At 37.0% G+C, this 13082-nt stretch overlaps 1 protein-coding gene across 2 annotated transcripts in view; it reads left to right on the top strand.

Annotated features, from left to right (window-relative positions):
- The first annotated feature begins 966 nt into the window (after positions 1-966).
- Positions 967-13082, top strand: part of RBBP5 (RB binding protein 5, histone lysine methyltransferase complex subunit) — a 33807-nt gene continuing 21691 nt past the window's right edge. Inside the window, exons 1-3 of one of the 2 annotated variants that reach the window (XM_036872365.1) lie at positions 967-1134; positions 11732-11757; positions 12603-12775. In XM_036872365.1, coding sequence (XP_036728260.1) covers positions 1116-1134; positions 11732-11757; positions 12603-12775 — 218 coding nt within the window. In that variant the 5' untranslated portion in view covers positions 967-1115. The remainder of the gene's footprint in view (positions 1135-11731; positions 11758-12602; positions 12776-13082) is intronic. The other variant, XM_036872375.1, reaches the window with a different exon arrangement.

Raw genomic sequence — 13082 nt, 5'->3', positions numbered from 1 at the left:
GGGGAAAGTAGTAACAGCTAACATTTACTGGGCACTTGCTGTTCTAAGCATTTCATATGTGTTCACTCATTTAACCTTCACAATAACCCTGTAAGCACTACCCCCATTTTACATATAAGAAAACTGAGACACAGAGGATAAAATACTGCCCAAGGGGTGAAGTTAGTACTAAGAGAAGAGCTGGGATTACTGGCTACATAAGAGGCCACGTAATCTACGTAAGAGGATCTAGCGCCAGTCCTATTTTTTTTGCAGCCAACCTACGCCCATCTTTCCTTTTTGTCATAGCCCACAGCATTCATAGTCAAAACCTGTTTATACAGAATTTGCCCATTCGCTAGTTACATCAACTGGCCTCTAGTTGCTTTGGGTATCTCATCACCGTTCTGTCTGATTGAGTTCCAGGGAACTCAGTCACCTCCCATTCCAATTCACTTCCAGGGTCCTGGTCAACGCTGGGTACACGGTAAATCCTTAGATAAATTCTATCGGACGTTTCTGTGGGATCGATGGCATACCTTTACAAATGTGAAATAATTTTCACAAGACTGAGACAGATACACGATAACTAGCCTACATACAGGGCGAGTACCGCCTTGTCGAATACAGCTGCGCTCCACACCCGAGCTCTGGGGCCGACTGTTCCTGCTGTGCTACTTCAGACACTCGGCCGGAACCCTTCCGGCGGCATCTGAGGCAGCCCGCCGGGACAACGCCGCTGAACACACAACACGGGAAGGATTAGTAGTCTAACTATGTGCCTAAACTCTGTAGCTCACTTACATGATCCGAGAGAAAACAGCCCCAAATTCTTGCACTTTTAAAAAAACCTGAGTGACGATAGCATTTTTATCCATTAAAAAATATCATAGTCAAGTGATTCTGAGAGAGTTTTTTCTTCTTTTTGGTTAGGCATATATATGGACAGCCCACTTGAAACGAACAAGGAAGGCGAGGGAAGAAAGCGGAAGCCGTGAGGTCTTCTAAACCAGAAAGTCTCCGGAGCTTGCGCCAGGCTCTTTGCGGCGCCCCCCAGTCAGACGCAGGTTTTGGAAGCGGGCGGGAGAGAAGGTGTCGTTGCTGGAGCTGAGACCGGACGGCCAGAGTCCTCAGGGATGAACCTCGAGTTACTGGGTGAGGAGGACTATGGCTGCTTCTTAGAGAACCTTTTGGTCCTGGAAAGGAGGGAACCCAGGCGGAGGGGACTCAGGCTGCAACATTATGGACACAGTTCTAGATGCATCTTTGGGCGCCTTGATATGGAGCAGCAACAGGGAGAGGAAGGCTAGCTTCTGCCTGAGCGGAATGCATTGCTTTTCCCGAGGCCACTTTGCAGTTCACTTGTGAAGCGTTAGGGACAGATAGTTTGTGACTTAGTTTCGGTTACAAGGATTACAGGTGCTGAAGTAGCCCAGAGCAGGCAGGACCAGAGTAACTGGGGAAGGAATCTGAGAAAGTGAGGCTTGAGGTAAAGCTCTGAACACTTGTCAGGGTTTTGGGTGAAACATGGGGTTTTGAAGAAACATGGGGTGCCTAAGGAGGGGATCGTGTTTATCTTCTAGTACAAGTCCCTCATTGAATAAATTAAAAAAGCCTCAGAGGGTACTGACTTGAAGGCACTAAGCAAGTAAATGGTATAGTTGGCATATAGTTGGCACTGGAATCCAGTTACCTTGACTTTCTATTTAAGGTCTTTATCAGGGACGGTGTGTAAAACACTGAGGGGTGAACTACAAGGCAGTTTCCTTCTGTCACTCTCTCTGATTCATTTCCTCCTTACCCTTTACCCAAGTTGTTTATAAACTGTAGGTTCTTCTGGGTTTTCATTAGGGAATGTTTAGCATCGTAGCCTAAGGATGTCTGAGGTTTTCAAGAACTAAGCGACTTGCTATTTTCAGTGGTTGTGTTTCTCTTTAAAAAAGTTAAATTCAGAAGATATAGTGGCAGTCCTAAAGACTGTAAAGCTATTTAAGAAATGGTCTTTGCTTTTAAGGAGCTTTTTGTTAAGTGTGGAGAATAAGGTGTTTATATAAATAGCCATACTATATTGCAGAACGTAGGTCACCCTTTTTTTAAAAATTTACTTTTTATACAGTAGGTTCTTATTAGTTATCTGTTTTATACATATTAGTGTATATATGGCCAGCCTTAAAGAGTCTTTACTAAGGGCTAAGAACATTTGGAAGAGGGAGTGAATATCTTTGGGGCAGGGGAAGAAAGGTAATCAAGAAAGAACAAAAACAAACAAAAAAACCAAACCTGTGGAGGATTTGGAGTTTTGAGTGGATATTTAAGCTTGGTAAAATATTGACAGACTGAAGTATGAAGATATTGGGAGGAGTGTTTATTAAGAATACGTTTGAGCTAAGACATCAATGAGATGAGTCCTAAAGATATTTTCCAGCTTGGTGAGGTTGTGGGTACTGTGAATAAGGAGAAGGCCAAGAGAGGGGGTTGGTACCATCTACTCCTTGGAGGCTTTTGAATACCCAGCTGAAAAGCTGTGCTCTTTAAGGAAAGTAGGGCAGATCCATTGAAGGGTTTTGACCTGGTAAGTAATTCAATCAGAGCTGTGATTTTTTTAAAAAAGATTTATCTGACAACAGTGTGTAGTTGAGTCTGCCAATTTGGAGGGCTAGAGTAGATGAGGGATAAAGAAGGTCTGAACTAGAAAATGGAAAGAAAAGACATTGAGAAGGTAGAGTTGACAATTTGAAAATTGACTACATATCATGGTGGTAGTGGTGCTGGTGGTGAGGAAGAGAGTGAAGTGAAAAATGGGAACTATGGTGGTGCTATTCATAAACATTTAAGGACATTTGGAAAAGACAGTTAGCATTGGGTATGTTGAGTGTGGGCCTGTGGTTCAGGAGATGGGTTTGGATTTATGAGAGAGGAGGATTTATTTATCATCTCACAAGGTTTTGACTAGCCCTCCTACAGGTGGGCTAGTCAAAACCTTGTGAGGAGACGATAAGACCCAGGGAGAAAGTGGGAGGGGAAGAAAAGAAAACTGCTGAGGACAGAATCTTGGACAATCATCTATATTTAGGGAATAAGAGGAGGAATAAATGATAATGTATCAACTAACAGTTAAATAGTACTTACTATGAGCTAGGCCTATTTTCAAGTGCTTTTCATATGTTTATTCATGTAGAGGTAGAAGAGAATGCAGGTTGGTGTGGTGTCTTCCATAGAAGCAGTTGTAGAGCAGTTGAGGCTAAGAGCTGAGAAAGGGCTACTCTACTCAGTTCGTGGGCAACTTAGTTCTTGGGCAACTTGGGGCTCCTTAGCAACTTGAACAGAAGCTGGGTTACAGTGATTTTAGGAAGATGTGTGAGATGGACTGGAGGCAAAGGGTTGATCCTTATTTTTAAAAACTTAACTATGGAGAAAAGGTGATAGATAGGCTCATACCTTGAAAGAGAGAGCAGATGGGAAAGATTTTTCTTGTATGATACAGAAGATTCATGTGGGTAAAACTTAGGAAGGAATATTTAGCATTGGAAGGTTAGACAATTTAAAAGAAGGCTGGCTGGATTCAAAAGATATAAATCTCTATGGGAATGACTTGAGTTTTACAGCGAGAAAGTTAATTATTGCAGATATAAAGGAGAAAGGAACAGAAGTGATGTGATTGTGGGAGCATACTAAACCATATCTGGCCAGATAAAGGAAAGGAATGATAATGTGTTCTTAATGTGGACACTCAAATACTTTTACCTCTGCAACCACTTTCTGAGCCCTTGCTGTGTATTAGGCAGTAGGCACTGGAGGTAAAAGTTAAATAAGAGTTTTTCAAACTTACTTTTACTACAGCTCATAGTAAGAAATGTATTTTCTATCACAATCCGTTATATATACACACACATAACTGTTTCTGAAAATGATACTAATTGTTGTTATGCTCAGTGTCCTCTGATATCTTCTGTTCTGATCTATTAAAAAACTTGTATGGTATGGCTCACTGAATGGTTTATCCATTTGTGGTGGATTGGCTCCTAATGTTTGATAAACACTGAAATAAGATACAGCTTTTGCCCTGGATAAATACATAAAACTAGGAGGATAGGGGCATAAACAAATAACTAGGATACGGAACCACAATAAATAGTGGGAATCCACTATATTATCCACTATATTATGGGAATCCAGCTGAAAGAGCAATTAATTCTGCATTGTTGGGGTTGGCGGTAGAATTTGGGGATGACTTTATAGAGGAAGTGCCATTTAACGCAGACAGTAAACATGGAGGAGGATTTTTCCAGAGGGACAAATGGAGAAGGTAATTACCAGTGCAGAGAACAGTAGGGGTAAACATTCTGAGGCATGAACATGTGATATATATTCTGGAAATGGTTAGCAGTTTACAGCTGGTGCTTAGGGTGGATTATGCAAGGTTCTGTCCCAGGTGCTAATGAGGAGTTAGTCAAAGATAAAATGGAAAATACTGGTTGGGGCCAGATTATTGCTTTTTAAAATTATACTTAGGAGTTCAGCATATTGTTTAACAAGGGAGATTTTTGAGCAGGTAAGTGACATGATGAGATTTGGGGCTTAGAAAGTTGGCTGTAGCAGCTTTGTTAAGGATTGATGAGGGAGGCCAGACTGGAGCCAAGGAAATATAGTAATTATGGTAGCGATGGCATCAGATTGGGGTGTGGTAAGATCAGTTATTTAGCCACCTGCAAGTTGCATTTCTCTAAAAAGAAATGCTGCTGATTGTGTCATCACCTGTTAGATTGAGGAAGTGGAATGGAAACTGCTACTCTGTACCTAACTATTACAGTAGGTAGGAATTGGTTGGCAAGTCGAAAATACTTCCACTGGGAGAAAAGGACCACGAAATTTTAGAGTTCATGATAACCAAGTTTTTAAGGAGGTGGATGTTCAGCAATTTAGAGAATAGGTATTATTCCAAGACCTAGAAAGCTAAAAGGCAGTTTGGAGAAAGAGTCCTAACTGGGAAAAAAGGAGGAGGCACCTGAGGGAACTGGTGTGCTTGCACTGGAAGCAGTCTAAACTCAGATTCCAAAAAGGCATGTACAAAAGAAGGGCACGTTGCCGAAGGTGAATACATGAGGGTGGCACTAGCTTTTAAGTATAGTGTCAGGAAAGCTAATGTGACTGAAGGCCAAGATTGTAAAAACGAGGCAACTAGAAAGGGTTTTTAACATTATGTGGAGTGCTAAGAGCAAAGAAGTTTCCTGCTTGTTTGGGCTGGATGGTGTAATACCAAAATTATTCATTCAACACTCAACAAATGTCTTTCATGTGCCTACTCTGGGCTTTTATAGTTTATAGGCAAAAGGGAAGTGGAATGCTTAACTTCTTTTTTTAAAAATTTTATTTTATTTATTTTTTTATACAGCAGGTTCTTATTAGTTGTCCATTTTATACATATTAGTGTATACATGTCAATCCCATAGTTGTCCATTTTATACATATTAGTGTATACATGTCAATCCCAATCTCCCAATTCATCACACCACCACCCCCCCCCCCCCCCCCCCCGCCACTTTCCCCCCTTGGTGTCCATACGTCTGTTCTCTACATCTGTGTCTCTATTTCTGCCCTGCAAACTGGTTCATCTGTACCATTTTTCTAGGTTCCACATATATGCGTTAATATACAATATTTGTTTTTCTCTTTCTGACTTACTTCACTCTGTATGACAGTCTCTAGGTCCATTCACGTCTCTACAAATGACCCAATTTCATTCCTTTTTATGGCTGAGTAATATTCCATTGTATATATGTACCACATCTTCTTTATCCATTTGTCTGTCAATGGGCATTTAGGTTGCTTCCATGAGGAATGCTTAACTTATTTTTCTTTTGCCTTCTCTGGGGAAAAGGATTTTTGTTTGTTTGTTTGTTTTTGAACAAATAAAGTGATCATTGGTTATTGCCAAGAAGAGTCCTCAATAGGTAGGGGTTTTAGGTGGGTCACTTAGCTCACTTCTCTTGGTCGAATTATATTCCTTGGCCTTGAAGGAACTTGCATGTGAAATAATGTCGGTGATCTTTGAGATTTGGGGAGAGAAAAGAAGACATGCTGACAGAAAGAAGATGGGCAGAATTTTGACTATTTTCAATAAAGGGCAGATGTGTTTTGCAAATCATAGACTAGTAACCTTGAGGTCAAATTTGGGCAAGATTATAGAGGCTTTTTAGTGCAGTTATAGTTAAGAGTAGGGTTTCTTGGTCAGGTTCCAGTTTTGCCAGTTTTTAACTGTCAGCTTGGGGATAACCTTTAATCCTAACTTTCTTTATCTGTGAAATGGCGTATGATAGTACTCAATAGTGAATTGAGAGGATCAAAGAGACAGTATGTAGAAGACCTTAGTACGGAGTCTGACACATAAGCATTCAGTAAGCGGTAGCTGCTAATGATAAATGCAGGCTTGAGCACTTCAAAGAAATGATAAGCCAGCATGAGTTTAAGTCTAGAAAACTCATTAAAGTTCTTTAAATTCATGCTTTTCAAATTAACATATACAGTACATATTTATCACAACAGTGGAAACAATACAAATATGCATACAGAAAAAATTACCTTTTTCCTCCTTTCCAAATGGTAGCTGTCTGGAATTTATCCTTTTATACCTTTTCCTTGCTCATATGAGTATAATTAAATACAATTTGTAAGGGCTTTGTTTTTGCTTTTTTACAGAAATAGAACTTTTTATACACATTTTTTGCAACTTGCTTTCTTCACTTAATGCTATGAGACACTATTCCTACACATTAGGAGATAATAGAACTAATGATTTTTAATGCGTTCATGTAGATACACACTCATGATATCACATTTTAACTTAACTATAAATGCTTTTTTTTTTTTTTTATTTTTTGGCTGTGCCGTGCAGCGTGCGGGATCTTAGTTCTCTGATCAGGGATTGAACCTGTGCCCTCTGCCTGGAAACACGGAGTCTTAACCACTGGACTGCCAGGGAATTCCCTATAAATGCTTTTTTAAAAAAAGTGTTCTTTTTTTCCCTTGCCTCCTCCATTCTGAAATTTATTTTTATATGTGATATGAGAGAGGAATTGTAACTATTTTTTCTTTCAGATGGATAGTCAGTTGTCCATCCCTGTATATTAAGTAAATTCCCACTAAATTTAAATGTCATCTTTATCATATATCAGAAACCTTACAGTACATTTAGATTTTTTTTTTAAACGTTTGTCTTTAATCTGTCTGGAATTGCTTAAAATTTCTTAGTTTTTGGAGAAAGCCATTAAGCTTTCCCACCCCAGAATGTAGATTGTCTTTTCACTTATTCATATTTTACAGCCTTAACTAAGATTTTATAGTTTTCTTCTTCATACATGGCATGTCTTTCTTACTACATTTTTTCCTTAAATATTTATGTCTGTAGCCATTGTGAGTGGAATTTTCCCCTTCATTTTCATTTCTGGGTATTAATTGCTAACCTAAAGAAAAGCTGTTAATGTTTGAATGTTTTTCTTGTATCAAACCACCTTGCCTTATTTTCTTATTAATTTGGGTGGTTTTTAAAATTAGAATTTCTGTGTTTTCTAGGTATTCAATGTTATCAGCAAAAGAAATAGTTTTATGTCTTATAGTCAATGTTTAAACCAATTGTTTCATTTTCTTATTCCATTGGCTGGAATCTCCAAGAGGAATATTAACTAATAATGGTGATATATCCCTTTCTAGTTGCTGATACTAATTGAAATGGTTTTAACATTTCACCTTTTAGAATGATAATGTTGTGTTTTTGGTTAATAGTTTTTATCATTTATTGTAGTCTTCTGTTAGATGTGGCTGTTATTAGAATGAGCTATTGCGTTTTAGCAAATTTTTTTTTTCAGCATCTACTCATAGGATTGTATGGCTCTTAAACATTCTTGTCCAAGGGTATATTGAATACATTAGAGTGCATTGTGCTATTGTTTGTTCCTTTGGAACGAGTTTGGAGTAGGCCTGTTTTTTTTTTCCCCTTGCTATTCCATTATGCTTTCTTACATGGTAGAATAATAAACTCCAGATTTTTTGTGTTTAGAATTTGGTTATACTTATATACACTGCTAGAAATTACTTTTCATTTCTGCAGAATCTAGAGGTGAAATACCCTGTACTATTTATGTTCTTGTTTTGTTTGTTTTTTTTTTAAAGAATCAATTTAATTAATTAATTTATTTTTGGTTGCATTGGGTCTTTTTTGCTGCGCGCGGGCTTTCTCTAGTTGCGGAGAGCGGGGACTACTCTTTGTTGCGGTGCGCGGGCTTCTCATTGCTGTGGCTTCTCTTGTTGCAGAGAACGGGCTCCAGGCGTGCAGGCTTCAGTAGTTGTGCCACACGGGCTCAGTAGTTGTGGCTCGTGGGCTCTAGAGCGCAGGCTCAGTAGTTGTGGCACACAGGCATAGTTGCTCCACGGCATGTGGGATCTTCCTGCACCAGGGATTGAACCCATGTCCCCTGCATTGGCAGGCAGATTCTTAACCACTGTGCCACTAGGGAAGTCCCACTATTTATTTTCTTAAGTGAAAGAGGCTCTTGTTTTCTTTTTGTATCATCTTATCAGGTTTTGGTATCAGCTATGTTGGCTTTATAAAACACTAATACATATTTTTTTCTGCTCAGAAATAGCTTGAATAACATAGTAATTATCTGTACCTTGAGATTCAGGAGAAATTGCTCATAAAACCATATGGGCCTGCTGTCCTTTTTTTTATAATTAAACATTTAAAAAAAATTTTAATGGTAGGTCTTTAACAACCTTTCAATGTGTTCTTTTCTCATTGACCCAGTCAAGGAATTTTCTTCTGTAATCAGTTTTGGAAATGTGTCATTCATGTTTTTTGAATTATCAAGTGTATTATGAAGTTAAATCTGACCAGGGTTTATTTCTCTTCGGCAGCTACATTTGGGCATCTTTTTTCCCCCTTTCGTGGTCTTTAGAAGCAAGCCTAAGAATCTAATTGTAACAAAATGTTAAATGTTAGATGATGGGTGGTTAGATGGTGGGAGGATAGAGAATATAAAAGTGGCCTTGAGCATCTAGGGGAGGTGGCCTTGTGCTACCATAACCCTACTTGACAGCATTCTTGCTCAGGCTCTTCAACCAAAGTGGCTCAGACCAGCTTAGTCTTTTTTATACACACCTTTTCTTTGTGTTCCTTTAAACTCCTTATTATAATCCTGTTAACTAGGATGACTCTCAAAAAAAGGGGAAAAAAACCAACAACACCTAAAACATAAAGGAAAAATACAAAATCGGGGGTAATCTGTGTTGAAGGGTAATCATACATTAAAATGGTCCCAGGATTCTGGATTCTCTCAGAATCTTTTTGTTGTTGTTGCTTTTTTGGCCACACTGTGCAGCATGCCAGATCTCAGTTCCCTGAACAGGGATTGAACCTGTGCCCTCTTCAGTGGAAGCTCGGAGTCCTAACCACTGGACTGCCAGGGAATTCCTCTCAGAATTTTAAATATGGCTTTCCCATCTCTGAACACAGCAAGTCATACTCTGCTCCTTCCTGAGTACTTCATATTTTTAGGTTGTGTTTTTTTTTAAATTTTTTAATGAATACTCCTTTTTTCTCTCAATCATGTGAATATAGATCTATATTATTGCTTTGGAAATATATATAAGATATTTTGTTAATACATATTATAATACATATATTACATATAATACATATAATATGTGTAGTATTTTATTTAAAAAACAAACCTTAAATATGTTAATGTTTGTGTAAGCATATAGAAATATATGGAAGCTTTTACCTTAGTGAGTGGGTTGCAGGGAGGAAACTATCATTTTTTAATTACACATATCTGTATTACCTACATGTATTACTTTAGTAATTTTAAAAAGGTTCTTTCAGAATAACCTATCTTAATCTGGTTTCAGCTTTTCATTTCATTCTTGTCTTTAGTATTTGAATGCAATCAGACACTGAAGTCTGGTGCACATTAGAGAAACCAAAATAATTGCCTTTTGCGGGGGGCAATTATTCACCTTTATTTTCATCTTTCTTTTAGTTTTCTTAACTTTAGGGCCTGTATTTCTTCTGATTAGTTTTAATGTTTTCACTGTTTTGATTTCTATTAATTTTTATAAAACACAAAATGTAATAAAACTGGTTTTCAGACTTTTTTTTTAAATCAAGTGTCTTTTTTAAAAAAATTGAAGTACAGTTGATTTACAATATTACGTTAGTTTCAGGTGTATGACATAGTGATTCAATATTTTTGTAGATTATACTCCATTTAAAGTTAGTATAAAGTATTGGCTATATTCCCCATGCTGTACAGTATATCCTTATAGCTTATTTTATACATAGTAGTTTGTACCTCTTAATACTCTATCCCTATATTGCCCCTCCCCCTCCCCTTTCTCCACTGGTAACCATGATTTTGTTCTCTATATCTGTGAACCTATTTCAGTTTTGTTATATTCTTTCATTTGTTTTATTTTTTAGATTCCACATGTAAGTGGTGACATATAATATTTGTCTTTCTCTGACTTATTTCACTAAGTATAATACCCTCCAGATTGATCCATGTTGTTGCAAATGGCAAAATTTTATTCTTTTTTATGGCTGAGAAATATTTTATTATCTATATAAATATTCGTAGCTATATAAATATTCATATATATACACATACTCTGCATCTTCCTTACCCATTCATCTGTTGATAGACACTTAGGTTGCTTCCATATCTTGGCTCTTGTAAATAATGCTGCTATGAACATTAAGGTGCATGTATCTTTTTGAGTTAGTATTTTCATTTTCTTCGAATATATACTCAGGAGTGGAATTGCTGGATCATATGGTAAAAAACTAAAAATAGTGAACTTATTTTTTAGATGAAATCTTATTTGGATGTCCTAAATGTAAAACAGCTTCCTTGGATCTGTAGTTCTCAGAGTATAGTTTAAATATCATGCTAATAAAATGTTTAGATAATAACATAAGTAAATACTGATAAAGATGTTGCTACTGCATTAAACTTCTAAACATTAAACTTCTGACAAGCAGGCAATATCATGCTATAGCTCAAAATGTTTATCACTAATGTACAAATACCAAATTTAATATAGGAAAAGTATTCAGGGATGTCTGTACCAAAATGTTATTTGCTTAAGAAATTAATACAGAGAATTGTGTGTTTAACCAACTACCAGATTATGTTACAGCCTAAGTGCTATTATTAGGAAGGGAACCCTGTTGGTTGGCTGTTCTTAATAAAGGTTTTAAGAGAGTAGTTGGGATTTAAGATAAGTTGACTGATTTGATTTTTTAAAGTTTGTTACATAAAAATAACCGTAAAAACACCCCGTTACATGTTTACATTAATAACATTTTTATGAAAAATAACTTTTCTAAAACAAAACTTATATAGTGAGAAGAGTGGCATTGTTTTGCATTTTTACAAATCTCTTTAATGTTTGCCTAAATATCAATAGAAGTTGGCTGGATTCTGCGTTCATACTGTTTCAGTATCACAGCTCGTATAGCCTCAGGAGAACTCATCTGTAAACTTGTGGAATAATGAGAGTAAAAAGGCACATACCATCTTGGTGTGATAATGAAAATAGGTGTGACCTCATGGAGTCCCTGAAAGGGTGCCAGTTCTTCATCCACACTTTGCAAGCCACTACTGTACACTGTTTGTGAGCCGTAGTTGTGAGCTGTAGGATTCCTGGTATGTTGCACATGTTCCATCAACTCTCTTTCTTTGCTTTGTTGCAGAGTCCTTTGGGCAGAATTATCCAGAGGTAAGAGTATTGTATTGTGATTTTAGAAAATGGTAACTCCCTAGCTTTTATGTTTGAGTGGAAACTACGTTTTCATCTTTTTTATTTTTTTTCTTGACAATAGAAGCATTAAATATGATGATCCTTTGCTATAAAAGGGAACTAAATGTTTAATTTTGAGCAGGGGTGGAAGTAGATAGGCAATGTTGGCTGGAAATTTCAACATAATGTTGTAAATCTTACAGTTCATTTCCCTTTAAATTAAAAAAATACTTTTGATTGAAGCATTTTTCACAAACAGTACTATCACCTTCATGTAAATTTTTTTTCTGTGTGCTTTTATAGTTTTGATAAGTGTTTTTGCATAGTAATAATACGTATGCTATAAGTGTGCTTTACATGTAAAAATATTTTGTAATACTTCGAGTGTGTTTAGTGTAGTCATGATTATTTTAAATGGCTTGATATTAATATAAATTTATTTGACTTTCCTCATGTTACACAGGGGTTTTGTTTTATTTTTCTTGGAATAAATTTCAAGAACTATGATTACTTGATCAATAAGATGACTCTTTTAGTGAATCCTGTTTTATTTTGCCTAATTGCCTTCCGGAGAATTTGTATGAAGTTATAGTAGTAATGTAAGGGATTGGTCACATCTGTTTCTAAAAATTCTCTGTTAGCTTTTATAAATATTTCTCCATTTTGGCTAGTTTAATAGATATGAGAACACACATAGAGATTATTTTGGTATACATCATAATTTAAATTCAAGAGAATTATCATAGATGTTAGAGAAACTTTAAGAAGTAATTTGGATATCTGGGTGTTATTGTCTATATTCTTATGTTCATTTTAATCTTTAGGAAGCTGATGGAACTTTGGATTGTATCAGCATGGCCCTGACTTGCACCTTTAACAGGTGGGGCACACTGCTTGCAGTTGGCTGTAATGATGGCCGAATTGTCATCTGGGATTTCTTGACAAGAGGCATTGCTAAAATAATTAGTGCGCACATTCATCCAGTCTGTTCCTTATGGTAAGGAATTTTAAAGTTAATGTATTAAATATGAATTAAATTGGGGGAATGAACGGTGACTGTGTAGTTTCCAGTCTTATTAGATACTTTTCTTTTTTTAAATTTTTTTAATTTATTAATTTATTTATGGCTGTGTTGGGTCTTCATTGCTGCACGTGGGCTTTCTCTAGTTGTGACGAGCGGGGGCTACTCTTCATTGCGGTATGTGGGCTTCTCATCGCAGTGACTTCTCTCGTTGTGGAGCACGGGCTCTAGGCGTGCAGGCTCAGTAGCTGTGGTGACGGGCTTAGTTGCTCCGCGGCACGTG

This window comes from Balaenoptera musculus, chromosome 1 (assembly GCF_009873245.2).
Source record: "Balaenoptera musculus isolate JJ_BM4_2016_0621 chromosome 1, mBalMus1.pri.v3, whole genome shotgun sequence".
NCBI classification, from domain to species: domain Eukaryota; kingdom Metazoa; phylum Chordata; class Mammalia; order Artiodactyla; family Balaenopteridae; genus Balaenoptera; species Balaenoptera musculus.
Note: the sequence above shows the minus strand (reverse complement) of the source record. Positions and strands in the feature narration are given on the sequence as shown.